The sequence below is a fragment of the Bufo bufo genome, chromosome 9, assembly GCF_905171765.1.
Source record: "Bufo bufo chromosome 9, aBufBuf1.1, whole genome shotgun sequence".
Lineage (NCBI taxonomy): Eukaryota > Metazoa > Chordata > Amphibia > Anura > Bufonidae > Bufo > Bufo bufo.
The window spans coordinates 146,723,623-146,738,248 of NC_053397.1; the positions used below are offsets into that span (position 1 = coordinate 146,723,623).

Here is a 14,626-nt window from a genome sequence, read left to right on the forward strand (position 1 = left end):
TCCATTATTATATTTGAGAAGTGAAGCTGCAGTGTAAAGTACAGTATTATAATACATCATTGTGACGGGTGGATGCAACAGTAATTGGATTATTTACCTAAATTCTGAGGCTCATGCGGTGCGGTCAGCAAATGCTACGAAAAACAAAACCGCTGGCATTTCCTTTTTTACTACAAAAAGTAATATGAAGTTGTATTAATCACTTTACAAGACTGTGAATGGCATTTAATATATAATTATCCCCTTATAAGTCTGAGGTCTGACATCTGCTACTGGAGTAAATAGAATTGTATTTGAAGAAGGGAACTTTGATTTAAAGATTGAGGACTTTGGACTGGATTATGTGGTTAGATGTCAGCTGTTTTCCAAGCTATATATATAAGATCATAATTATTTGTGATTGTTCGGATCTAGATCATTTAGGCACAATATACCGTATTTTTCGTGTGGGGGGGAAATGGTCGTGTGTCTTATAAACCGGATACTTCGCTGGCCGCTATGCTGCACAGCGCGGCCAGCAAAGTATCAGTGTGGAGGGAGGAGGCGGGGACACTCATGGCGGGGCCAGTGCAGTGACTCTACTCTAATACACCGGGCCCCGCAACTGTTAAATACATTCAATCTGATCTATATCTAAACGTATACCGCACTGTTCGGTACTTACTGTAGTACCGTAAGTATAGCATTAACATGGCACAGACTGGCAGCTCCCTCGGTCATGCGCTGCCTGCCGCAGCTCCCTCCTCATGCGTCGCCTGCCGCAGCTCCCTCGGTCATGTGCTGCCTGCCCCGTCTGCCTGTTCATTCATAAAGTGAGATAGGCAGGCGGCGCATGAGGAGGGAGCTGCGGCTGGCGGCGCATGACCGAGAGAGCTGCCGGTCTGCGCCGTCTTAATGCTATACTTCTTAGTTCTGTGAAAAATATTCCTGCCATTTGATTCATAATGGCACATTTTTTAACATTACTGTAGGATGTGCATGAACTTTGTACATTTTGATTTTAATTTCAGTTAGTTTTTATTCTGCCTAATCTGGTATTATTATATCCCTTAACTGTTTGACCTAGAGATCAGATCTAATTTATTCATTGTCATTCTGCATTCCCTGGAGGTGCCAAGATTGATCTATACACTTGGTCATGCAGCTATTGGCATAGTTGAGCTGCCTACTTATTAAGTCTGATTTTATTCTACAATAACTGCAAAGTAAAGGAGTATTCCCACTTACTGATCCACTGCACAAGTGGGGGCTCCAACTGCTGGGACCCTCACAGATTGATCACACATGCTTCCTTTAGTGCCATAAGCTTTGAATGGAGTAGCAACAGACAAGCATGAGTGTCATTCCATTCAAACACCTTTGTGCAGCTATGGGAGGATGGGGTGCCAACTCCAACAGTTGCGGGGGTCCCTGCGGTCAGACACATAGAAGGGTGCTGAATATCCATTTATTGTAAATTCTACTAGACAGAAACCCATTTGCATCCTTACTTCAGCTGCTTTTCCATTGTAGAGACGAAAGTGATTACATGCTTTCAGATTGAGGGCAATAGTGCTGTCAGGAACCTGTTGTAAATATACTGCAAGGACCTCTTGTGACACATCGTAATAATCAAGTTTATAGTAGCAAAGAGCAACATAGACATTCAATGCGAGGAAATCCCTGCAAAGGAAATAAAAATGAAATGCTTAATATACAGAAGCAAACAAGAATTTATGTTACCAGGACAATTAACCATGCTCATGCCACTAAAAATTAGGCACACCATTATAAATCTGCAATACCTGCTAGTCTAAAGGGGTTCCAGGGTGGAAAAGACAAAGCTCGGAGTGGTGAAGTTATTATATACATAAGAAGCAATTGTGCTCCTGTTATTACCTGTTTTCTAATAATATTCTCTTGTAGATATCTATTGCTTCCTGATAATGAGATCTCATGTAGTGTATGGAGGCCAGGCTCAGCTGATCCTCAATAATATCCTGCAAGTTCTGGTGAAAGACCATCAGCTTCTTCTCATCATTGAACTATTGTAAGAGAGAACATGTTTAGTTACAAAATAGACATGGCAGGAATTTGCTACAGCAATGGCTCATTTTCCAATCTGCAATACTGTTAAAAGGAGATCAACCTTCCTGCTCAATGTACACGAGGCTGGAATGACACAGACTTTGTATTTAGTTGTGCAACAGCTGAAAATTTGTATCATAAAAGATACATGTACATGAAACACAATGGGAGAATTTATTAAGACTGGAGTAAAAATACGCCAAGTTTAGTGGCACATCTCGTAATAATTTTGGCATATCTTGGGAGGTCCATGCATCAGAAACTGAAATCTACGCTAGCTATGAGCTGATGTACAGTTCTCTCGTATAAGTAATGTTAAATTGGTCACACTGTGAAGGACCGCCCACTCCGACCCCCTTTTTTAGAAAGCTAACATATAAGCATTAATAAATGCTTGAAAGGCTTAAAGGCTATGTACAATTTTGGGGGCATTTTTATGATTGCATTTCACTTATTTTGGGCTAAAAATAATTTTTTCAATTGGTCTTTATTAAAAATGTTCAGCTGTTTCTGAAATACAGGAGTTAAAAAAATTATCAGTCTGTTTGCAAGCTTACTTTCTCTTTTTTTTAACCCGGTCAGCTGACCGCTCATGCAGAGCTCTTATCTCTGACTTCCTCACCTCATAAACACTCATAGATCAATTCTAATTACACTGATAAGAATATGGCTATGGCTACTTTCATATCTGCGTATTTGCTGGATCCGTCAGGGGATCAGCAAAAAAACGCATTCGTTCAATAATACAACCATCTGCATCTGTTCAGAATGGATCCGGTTGTATTATTTCCAAAATGAACAAGACGGATGCATCACTAAAACCACTGTAAGTCAATGGGAGACGGATCTTTTTTTTTTTTTGTGTCCGAAAAAAAACGGATCCTTCTCCATTGACTTACATTGTGTTTCACGACGGATCCATCTTGCTCAGTATTCCATGACACACATAAAGACGCTGCTTGCAGCATTTTTGTATGTGCCATGGGAACGCAACAAAACTGAACGGAGTGCATTCTGATGCACTCTGTTCAAGTTCGTTCAGTTTTGTCCCCATTCAAAATGAATGGAGAGAAAACTGAAGCGTTTTCCTGCTGTTTTGAGATCCTGTGACGGATCTCAAAATAGTTCAGTAAAACGCAGATGTGAAAGTAGCGTTACGCTGAGTTCACATTACCGTTTAGCTTTCTGTTCTTCTGATCCGTCAGAAAAAGAGAGAGAAAAAAAAAAAACAGGATCCTGTAATAAAAACAAAAACAAAACAAAACAAAAACAGATCCTGTTGCATGCAGTACTTTTTTTTCCCCATCTAAAAAAACGGATCTCAGGCGGAAATAGCTCAAAAGGATGACCACTGATGCAACAGGATCCTGTTGGGTCAGAACCCATTTAAGCCTACTGAGTTTACCACATAAGACAAGGCCAAGGCCATCTGTTGCTACCTGCAGACAAGATAGATACAGTGACTAGTGTGCTAAAGAAAAATGCTAAAATGATGGACTGGTAACGGAAAAGGCAGCACATTGATGATAAACACCATGGGGTTGATTTTTCTGAGTAAAACGATACTTGTCTTATGATCCTCTGTTACGCTGTTCGTTTTACTAATAAATTGACAGATGAAACAGAGTGTAAAAGTAAATTCCTTATTAAAAGTGCCCTGTCTGACCCAGGAATAAGTGCAGCGGTGTCTTAAAAAGATTAAAATAGACAAATCGCCGGAACCAGATGGCATACACCCCCGTATCCTTAGAGAATTAAGTAATGTCATAGGCAGACCCTTATTTCTGATATTTAAATGGGTTTTGCAACTTCAGCAAATAGCATTTATTATACAGAGAAAGTTTACATGGTTATGATCACCCTGCAGTCCAGCAGCATGGCTTTACTTGCACACTATAGAAAAAAGTACCAGCCTACATGAGCTCCCATGGTCCCAGAGCTAAATTCACTTTTATGGGTCTGCTAGGCTCGGCTGAACGGTATAGAGTCATATGAATCTATACACAGATTGGAAAGCCAAGCAGAGTTGAGCAAAAGGGCACAGAGCTCAGCTGAGTGATTCTGCCCCTTCATTTTAAAAAATTGTGAGGATCTTAGCACCTGGACCTATACCGATAGGTACCCTTTCAAACAAGTGCATAGTGAGAAAGATTCTTAAAGGGGTTGTCCGGGTTCAGAGCTGAACCCGGACATACCCATATTTTCACCCAGGCAGCCCCCCCTGATGTTAGCATCGGAGCATCTCATGCTGTGATGCGCTCCCTTGACCTGCACTAGATTGCACAGGACACGGGGTCTTTTGTTTACAATAACACACTGCCGGGTGGAGGCTTCCGCCCGGCAGTGTGTTCGGTGACGTCACCGGCTCTGATGGGCGTGCTTTAGCGCTGCCCTAGCTGTTTTAAGGCAACCCCTTTATGGTGTAAATGTTGTTTATTTTTAATATTGTGTAGGGATACAGATGTTAAACATTTTTGTAATGTACTTTATTAGGGAAAGATGTTTCTTTCTACTTGAAAACATGGTGTAAAAAGTCTTCTTAGCAAAGCTCGAACAGCATTGCTAAGGAGAATCTTTAGACGGCTGTGTGTAACATGTAGAGGCTTCCAGCCACCTCGTCACTACCTCAGTCCCTGACTGTGGATATGTGGCATATCTATCACTGCCCATCACCCTGACTATCTGACTTGTTACAAACAGGTGTCTTTAGTGCCAAGTAAAATGCTGAAGACAGACTCTCCTAAGGCTACTTTCACATCTGCGTTTTTACTGGATCCGTTATGGTTCAGCAAAAACGCTTCCGTCATGATAATACAACCATCTGCATCTGTTATGAATGGATCCGGTTGTATTATGTCTAAAATGGCCATGGCGGGTCCGTTACAAAAACCATTGTAAGTCAATGGGGAACGGATCCGCTTTCTTTTGCATCAGAGAAAACGGATCCGACACCTTTGACTTACATTATGTGTCATTACGGAGCCGTCTTGCGTCGCATCCCATGCCTGACAGAAAAACGATGCTTGCAGCGGTTTACTGTCTGTCATGTGTGGCAATGTGAATAGTGATGGGTGCAGTAAAGTCCCGGGGAAGCATAAAAAAAAGGGTGTTTGCACCAGGAGCGTGTCACCAAGGGGCCCGGCCTTGGTGGAGTAAAGGCCCTAGATATAGGTGGCCACCAAGTTAGTTGGTGGACACCAAGACAGTTAGCTTTGCTGGCTCCAGCTAGTCCGGGGCGGGCTTTTACTGGGAACAGGCAATGTGTTGAGTGGGTGCCTGTTCGCCATGCTCCAGTCCGGGATTTTGGAATATGCCCATGTCCAGGGATAGTATTTAATCATTTGCTGGACTTGGGTGTGGCTCCCAGTCTGGGGAAGGAGACAGAGTTTTGCTTTGATGTAGAGCGTGAGGCGTTGAGGGCTCAATTGCAGTGAGCCCACGAGACCAATTCTCCAATGCTGTATGGACCCTTTGTAAACGTCCAAGGTGTTGGTGGTGTGGATCTATGCCGTTGCCCAGGGAAGACAAAGAGGGGGAGAGCGGTGCAGCTCTCAGGAGTGCCTATGTTTTCTGTGATTGTGTACAAGGTCCTAAAGGGTGTGCCTGGAGTGACCGTCCGGGAGAGGTCTGGACTCCAGGCCATGTGGTTTCCGGTGGCAACGATTTCAGTAACGAGTCTGCCGGTGGTCGTAGTACCAGGAAGCCAGAGAAGGCTGGAGATCTTGGCAGAGATGATCTTGAGATATCTTCATCTCCAGAGACTGCAGAATCCGCGACGTCAGGCGGTAAGAACGTTCCTGTAATTATTGAGCTGGCAGACTCCGGGACAGTACGCCGACGACAGTTGCTACCTGCTGGGCCGGCAGGTGGCAAGTCCCAGAGGCAAGGAACTGTCGTAAGGGGATGTGTCTCTGTGAAACCGCAGCGTCTGAACAATCCTGTTGCGGTTGCTCCCTCGCGGGAATCCGCTGAGGGGGAAGGGTATTGTGCCGCCCAAAATGCACATGAACAAGGCTAGGCTTGGGGTCGTGAAAGTTAGAGACCCTATGCTAGCCCGGGTAAGGAGTAGCACAATACTGAAAACTAAGACTGGTATAGTGATGAATATGCTGGACAGTCATGCCATTAAAAAGGACTGTCAGATAGTTCCCACCGGACATGAGACTATGGTGACAGCTGGGACTGAAGTGCCAACTAGAACCAATGGTGCCAAATTATCTGCATTGCCTAATGAAAATGTGAAGTTATGTAAACTGAGGGGGGAGTCTCTAGTGAGAACTGGGTCTTGTGGACCTGTTGTTACAAATATGTTCATATATGATGGGATGTTGGGCTGTGATATTGTTTCGTTGTTGTGACGAAACTCCTGCAGAACCTGTACTTGCCCATTTAAATGAAGGTCTAAGGGAGCTGCACATTGACCACCATGGGGAAAGAATATTGCCTATTGAAAACAATGGTGATGATAAGGTGCAAAGCGATTGTGCCAAGTTTGCGGAAAGGCATAATGAAAAGGCGATGACAGGTGAAATATGTGATGATGACATGCATTTTCCGTTGCAGGAGGTGTTAAGGGGAATAGCGCCCCCGGGTGGAAAACATCTGAAGGATGCAGAAGTGCAGATAAATGTTGTGAGCACTGAGTGGAGCAATCCTACTATGGTGAACGTGCAAGAAAAGGTAGCAGTCCTAGAGGGTGTATCACACGTACCAGAGGTAGAAATGCAGTCTCCACAGTGTTTTATGGTCAATAAAGTAATGTCCCAGGTAGGGATTAACTCGGCAGTGCCCCTAGAGGTCAGCATTAATAATGACACAAGTGACATAGGCGATTTATGTGCTGTGACCCATTAGCAACTCTGAGAGGGTAGCTACCAGGTCAAGGTATTGCAAAATTCCGGCGGTCACCAGTAGCGACCAGACGACTGTTATACCTGACGTGACGAGAGCTGAGTGGGGAGACGGCAGCCTAGTGTCTGAGACCCATACCCTGGCAGGGGTAGATGACCTGACACGTCAGTACAGCAGGGATGGAAGATCTCATGAGCTCAAAAGATGATGTCGGGAAGAACATCTATGAGTTGAAAAAGTCTAAGAATGGATCTGGAGATGGTGGCGCCGTGGTGCCAAACGAGGCGGAGAAGACGGAAGATCTTTCTGCTGAGCCCGTTGATGGGGCTGAAGTGAATGGAGACGCCAAAGAAACAGAGGCTGAAGAAGCTAAGGCCGAGGTCTTGAAATAGGAGAAATCCTTGGATGTTCCAGAGACCAAGGTTAGGGCGGAAGGAGCGACTGCCGAAGTGGGAAAAGCTACTGAAGACGCAGAAGACTCTGAAGCTGGCCCCAAACCCGAAGAAACCCCTGCTGAGAATAATGGGAAAGTGGTCCAGATGCGTGGAGAAGGAGCAAGTCGTAAGAAACCTGCTCTGCTGAAGGAGCCCCGCAAGGCAAAAGAGAAACGGTCGGGACACGACTATTACTGGGACCAGCTCAGTCAAGAGTTGCCGCAGTCCAAAAAAGGACGCGAGGGGCCTGTGCAGAAGCCAGGAAATATAAAAAGAGAGTACCTGCTCATCAGATGGGCAAGAAAATCTCAGAGGCCTTGTCAGCTCTGTAATAAACTCATGAGGGTGACAAACCAAGCGCTGTTGTCCTGGGTCTGGCAGAATAAACGGTAAGCCTGTGATGCTGGCCACATCTTCCAGGGGGAATGTTGAGCTGGAAGATGGCAAGTTAATGGGGATGCCCTATCACAAGCATCCGTTTGGTACATGTGTTCACCCCCACAGGGTTGAACACAGGGGGGGGGATATGTGGCAATGTGAATATTGATGGGTGAAGTAAAGTCCCGGGGAAGCATGAAAAAGGGGTGTTGTTTGCACCAGGAGCGTGTCACCAAGTGGCCCGGCATTGGTGGAGTAAAGGCCCTAGATATAGGTGACCACCAAGTTAGTTGATGGACACGAAGACAGTTAGCTCTGCTGGCTCCAGCTAGTCCGGGGTGGGCTTTTACTGGGAACAGGCAATGTGTTGGGTGGGTGCCTGTTCCCCATGTTCCAGTCCGGGATTTTGGAATATGCCCATGTCCAGGGATGGTATTTAATCATGTTGCTGGACTTAGGTGTGGCTCCCAGTCTGGGGAAGGAGACAGAGTTTTTGTGAAACAAAGTCCTGCTGGAGGCTCTAGAAGAGTGGTCTCAGCTGGGCTGGCTGAGGGGCCATGGGGCTAGGTGCTAGCCGGATTGTTGGGGGACGCCGTGACACTTGGGCGCAAGTGGTCACAAGGCCAGGGTCGGGAGGACTACTGGGCCACACTCCCCCATAAACGCACTGGACTTTAGACTGTGTGTGAACGGTGATCTGTACAGACAGGAGGCTGATGGACATTGGGCTGGGAAAGCCTCATGTTATGACCGTGTGTGAACGGTGCTTTAGGTGAGTCAGGTTATGTTATGTTTAGTTTGAGCCCAGCCGGGCAGGTGTTTATTTTGTATGATTTATGTTTGTTTTGCTGAGGTGCCAAATAAAGCGATGTTTGGACCTGAAACTTGGTGTCTGGCGAAGATACTTGTGTGAATGACCCCCGGAGAAGAGCTAACCTCCCACACATGGGAACGCAACAAAACGGAACGCATTCTGGTACACTCAGTTCCGTTTAGTGTTGTCCCTATTGACAATGAATAGGGACAAACTGAAGAGTTTCCTCCGGTATTGAAATCCTCTGCCGGATCTCAATACTAGAAAGGAGAAACACAGATGTGAAAGTAGACTTAGTAATGTTCAGTTACAGCTTTGATAGGAAGCTCTTTTAACCGAAACAACAGATTCCCTTTAAAGCATCTTATGCCTGAATGTAGGTGTGCAAGAAACAGTATATTAATGAGAAATGGTGCATTTTTAAGAATGGGTTGGAACAGGTGTAAACAATACACTGACAGAGCTTATCATACCAAATTCACAAACGTTTTCTCACTTGCTTCCTGAAAAATGCTCACAAATTGTCACATCTATTTTTACACTTCCTAATTTCACACCATTTTTAAGAATCTCCCTTAGTATGTCCAGGTTGCGTGTGTGTGTGTGTGTGTGTATACCAGACTGTCACAATTGTAGATCACAAAAAAAAAACTCTCAAGAACAGCTATGAGACATTCTGTATCTGTTAAGACAAAATACCAATAGTTTTATACCTTATGAGCCAAGTGGAAAAGCAAGCGATTCTGCAGGTGGCTTTTTGGAGCTGAAAAATAATTGCGCACAAAAATTTCAATTGATTATGGTAATAGAACAAAATAAAATGACAACCATTATAAGTTACACTTGATAACATTCCTATTTTCATAAATGGCATAAACTATGAAATGGTCTACTATGTGATGTTCTACAGAACAGGAACCTCTATTGGCATTTCTCCAAATAAACTCAGGCGCATACGGTTTCCTGCTACAGATAAATAAGTAATATTTGGACATTTGGATTCCATGACCCACACTAAACCACAACACATGTTTTATTTCACAAATATACAGTCAGGTCCATAAATATTGGGACATCGACACAATTCTAATTTTTTTGGCTCTATACACCACCACAATAGATTTGAAATGAAACGAACAAGATGTGCTTTAACTGCAGACTGTCAGCTTTAATTTGAGGGTATTTACATCCAAATCAGGTGAACGGTGCAGGAATTACAACAGTTTGCATATGCGCCTCCCACTTGTTAAGGGACCAAAAGTAATGGGACAGAATAATAATCATAAATCAAACTTTCACTTTTTAATACTTGGTTGCAAATCCTTTGCAGTCAATTACAGCCTGAAGTCTGGAACGCATAGACATCACCAGACGCTGGGTTTCATCCCAGGTGATGGTCTGCCAGGCCTCTACTGCAACTGTCTTCAGTTCCTGCTTGTTCTTGGGACATTTTCCCTTCAGTTTTGTCTTCAGCAAGTGAAATGCATGCTCAAATCGGATTCAGGTCCGGTGATTGACTTGGCCATTGCATAACATTCCACTTCTTTCCCTTAAAAAACTCTTTGGTTGCTATTGCAGTATGCTTTGGGTCATTGTCCATCTGCACTGTGAAGCGCCGTCCAATGAGTTCTGAAGCATTTGGCTGAATATGAGCAGATAATATTGCCTGAAACACTTCAGAATTCATCCTGCTGCTTTTGTCAGCAGTCACATCATCAATAAATACAATAGAACCAGTTCCATTGGCAGCCATACATGCCCACGCCATGACACTACCACCACCATGCTTCACTGATGAGGTGGTATGCTTAGGATCATGAGCAGTTCCTTTCCTTCTCCATACTCTTCTCTTCCCATCACTCTGGTACAAGTTGATCTTGGTCTCATCTGTCCATAGGATGTTGTTCCAGAACTGTGAAGGCTTTTTTAGATGTCGTTTGGCAAACTCTAATCTGGCCTTCCTGTTTTTGAGGCTCACCAATGGTTTACATCTTGTGGTGAACCCTCTGTATTCACTCTGGTGAAGTCTTCTCTTGATTGTTGACTTTGACACACATACACCTACCTCCTGGAGAGTGTTCTTGATCTGGCCAACTGTTGTGAAGGGTGTTTTCTTCACCAGGGAAATAATTTTTCGGTCATCCACCACAGTTGTTTTCCGTGGTCTTCCGGGTCTTTTGGTGTTGCTGAGCTCACCGGTGCGTTCCTTCTTTTTAAGAATGTTCCAAACAGTTGTTTTGGCCACGCCTAATGTTTTTGCTATCTCTCTGATGGGTTTGTTTTGTTTTTTAAGCCTAATGATGGCTTGCTTCACTGATAGTGACAGCTCTTTGGATCTCATCTTGAGAGTTGACAGCAACAGATTCCAAATGCAAATAGCACACCTGAAATGAATTCTGGACCTTTTATCTGCTCATTGTAATTGGGATAATGAGGGAATAACACACCTGGCCATGGAACAGCTGAGAAGCCAATTGTCCCATTACTTTTGGTCCCTTAACAAGTGGGAGGCACATATGCAAACTGTTGTAATTCCTACACCATTCACCTGATTTGGATGTAAATACCCTCAAATAAAAGCTGACAGTCTGCAGTTAAAGCACATCTTGTTCGTTTCATTTCAAATCCATTGTGGTGTATAGAGCCAAAAATGTTAGAATTGTGTCGATGTCCCAATATTTATGGACCTGACTGTATCAAATTGTTGCACACACTGCAATCCTGCGAATGAGGAGATTAGACATCTGTAATGAATTGTGTGACCTTTGGTCCTCCAGTTAGAGTGAGGTTACGCTATGATTATCAATATTCAACCCATACAGATAAGTATTTGGTAGAACCACTTTTTGCTGCAGTAACAGCTTTAAATCTGTTGGGATTCTACCAACTTTTCACTATTTGGGGGTGACTTTCACTAATTCTTGTATCTTGTTGGATCAATCCTCTCTTGAAAATTAACAAGGTATCTAGTCACCATTGAGGGAAGCATCCCTGCAACAATGATGCTGGCATCACAATACACATACAGTATGGATGATAGAGAAATTGCTGTTTGTTTCACTCAATATTATAAACTAGCTGAAGGAACCGTTCGCTCGGGTATATTAATTCTATTTAATTTAATATTTGTGTGTCGTTAAAAGATATCAACACTATCCACTATAACAGTGACATCTACAGCACCCCACCCCCTTCAGACTCCCTGTCCTCCGTCTGGCGCAGAGCCTGGACCGACACAAGGATGTCCTTTTGAACAGCTCACTCTCAGACAGCAGCACTGTGCTGTCTCAGTGTGAGCTACAGGAAGAAAGTCACCCTCCCTCCCACCTCTGCAGCTGACAGAAGTAGATTTTTAACTTCATTTTTTTCAATCCCTGTCGGCTGAGGAGTGGGAGGGGCGTGGTCTAACCGAATCAGGGGCGTGGCATAGTGGGACCTAGAAGTAGATTTTTAACTTCATTTTTTCAATCCTTGTTGGCTGAGGAGTGGGCGTGGCGTAACTGGAGCAGGGCGTAGCTTAGCTGGACCTGGAGGCGGGGGTTTTAAGGTCATCTTTTGAGGGTGGACACATTGTGGCAGGGGGCGTGTCTGGGCTCCTTCCTGCAAGAGTGACGCCCCTCTGGGAACCTTACTGGCTCATTAGCATACCAAATAAACTGTATTTTCAGAGGATAAAAACATCTATTGCTGGAACAAAGGCAATTCTTGAAATAAAGTACTAAGTGCTATTAGGCCATGGCTTTACTTTAATAGCGATTATCCTTGTGACAGATTTCCTTTAAAGCTCACCTACAGCAGTGAAAAAAAATGGCTGGGTTGTTATGGAAACCTGGAGTAAAACGTGTATGTGGAGGCTAATGGCTTGCTGGAGTAAAAAGTGTATGTGGAGGCTAATGGCTTGCGAGCTTCTATTGGCTGATAAGGGTCAGGTGACCAAGCTTCTATTGGCTAATGCATTTTTTGGGACTATATCAGGAACGGTACGTCCTAGAGAGCGGAGACCTGGTCTAAAACCTTCCCGGACACCTGATGTACCTATGTGCCAAATTTCCTGATTGTAAATGCGACGGTGCAGATTCCTTTAGTGGACACACACACACACACTCAGCTTTATATATTAGATTTGGCCAAAAAGTTATTATTTTTTTCTATCTGACCACATAACCCAAATCTCCACATTTTAGCTGGGTCACTCTGATGCTTTTCAGGCAAACTTCAGATGTGTCTTCATAGGGACCATCCAATACGGGCTAGTTGTATGTAGAGCCTTGCCCTGTGAATGTGTTTGTTTTGATTTGGATTTGAGCTGGATACACCTTCCCTCAGGTGTACTGGGTTTCATTGTTAGTGAGGCTATTTATCCCTCCCCCCCCTCCCCAGTGGCCTGTGCGGGTTATAGTTCTTTTCCTGGGAGCTCTTCATTTGTGGTGGATCGTCTTCGCCAGCTTTGCTCAAGATAAGTCCTCTTCTTCATTTCCCTTTGTGTGTTTTAACTAGGCCTTTAGGGAGATGCCTGCTTCTTCCTGGTTAGGCCTGGTCCTTAAGGCCAACGGTTCACGGACCCATTCAAGTCAATGGGTCCGTGAAAAAACACGGATGCACACAAGATTGGCATCCTTGGTCCGTGGCCGTGGGCTACTTTCATGCAGACAGATCCGAAGATCCGTCTGCATAAAAGCTTTTTCAGAGCTGAGTTTTCACTTCGTGAAAACTCAAATCTGACAGTATATTCTAACACAGAGGCGTTCCCATAGTGATGGAGACGCTTCTAGTTAGAATATACTACGAACTGGGTACATGACTGCCCCCTGCGAGAAAAATCGTGCGTGTTTGGTACCCAAACCTGAACTTCTTCACAGAAGTTCGGGCTTGGGATCGGTGTTCTGTAGATAGTATTATTTTCCCTTATAACATGGTTATAAGGGAAAATAATAGCATTCTGAATACAGAATGCATAGTAAAACATCGCTGGAGGGGTTAAATTATTATTTTTTTAACTCACCTTAGTCCACTTGTTCGCGGCCCGGCATCTCCTTCTGGCTTCATCTGATCTCTGTGCAGCAACAGGACCTTTGGTGACGTCATTCCGGTCATCACATGATCCATCACCATGGTAAAAGATCATGTGACGTACCATGTGATGACCGGAGTGACGTCATCAAAGGTCCTGTAACTGTATTTAATGCTCACCACAGGTAATTTTCAACAAAGGAGACAGAAGGAGATGCAGGCTACGTGATCAAGTGGACTAAGGCGAGTTAAATTATTCTTATTATTTTTTTAACCCCTCCAGCCCTATTTTACTATGCATTCTGTATTCAGAATGCTATTATTTTCCCTTATAACCATGTTATAAGGGAAAATAATAATGATCGGGTCTACATCCCGATCGTCTCCTAGCAACCGTGCGTGAAAATCGCACCGCATCCACACTTGCTTGCGGATGCTTGCGATTTTCACGCAACCCCATTCACTTCTATGGGGCCTGCTTTGTGTGAAAAACGCAGAATATAGAGCATGCTGCGATTTTCACGCAACGCATAAGTGATGCGTGAAAATCAGCACTCATCTGAACAGCCCCATAGAAATGAATGGGTCGGTATTCAGTGCGGGTGCAATGCGTTCACCTCACGTATCGCATCCGCGCGGAATACTTGCCCGTGTGAAAGGGGCCTTAGAGAGAACTTGTGACATTGAACATGGAGTCTGATCTGCAGGGAGCATGTTATAAAGCAGGAGCATTGATATACATATATATATTTATTCTGTGGGAAAAGTTTCAGCATACAGCATAAGGCCTTATGCACACGACCGTTGTTTGGGTCCGCATCCAAGCTGCCGTTCTGGCGGCTCGGATGTGGACCCATTCACTTCAATGGGGCCGCAAAATATGCGGACAGCACTCCGTGTGCTGTCCGCCTCCGTGGCTCCGTTCCGCGGCCCCATTAAAAAAATATAACATGTCCTATTCTTGTCCGCGCTTTGCAGAATAGGCATTTATATTGCCCGCGCCCGTTCCGTTCCGCAAATTGCGGAAGGCAACACGGGCGGCTTCCGTTTTTTTGCGGACCGCACAAAATGG

General features: G+C 44.3%; 1 protein-coding gene across 2 annotated transcripts in view; it reads right to left on the minus strand.

Moving 5' to 3' along the window:
- TTC26 (tetratricopeptide repeat domain 26) overlaps window positions 1–14,626 on the minus strand; it is a 131,149-nt gene that overhangs the window by 66,984 nt on the left and 49,539 nt on the right. The window contains exons 1-4 of one of the 2 annotated variants that reach the window (XM_040407769.1): window positions 9,464–9,468; window positions 9,258–9,307; window positions 1,879–2,024; window positions 1,491–1,662 (exon numbers count right to left, since the gene is read on the minus strand). In XM_040407769.1, coding sequence (XP_040263703.1) covers window positions 1,491–1,662; window positions 1,879–2,003 — 297 coding nt within the window. In that variant the 5' untranslated portion in view covers window positions 2,004–2,024; window positions 9,258–9,307; window positions 9,464–9,468. Of the gene's footprint in view, window positions 1–1,490; window positions 1,663–1,878; window positions 2,025–9,257; window positions 9,308–9,463; window positions 9,469–14,626 lie in introns of those variants that run through there. The other variant, XM_040407768.1, reaches the window with a different exon arrangement.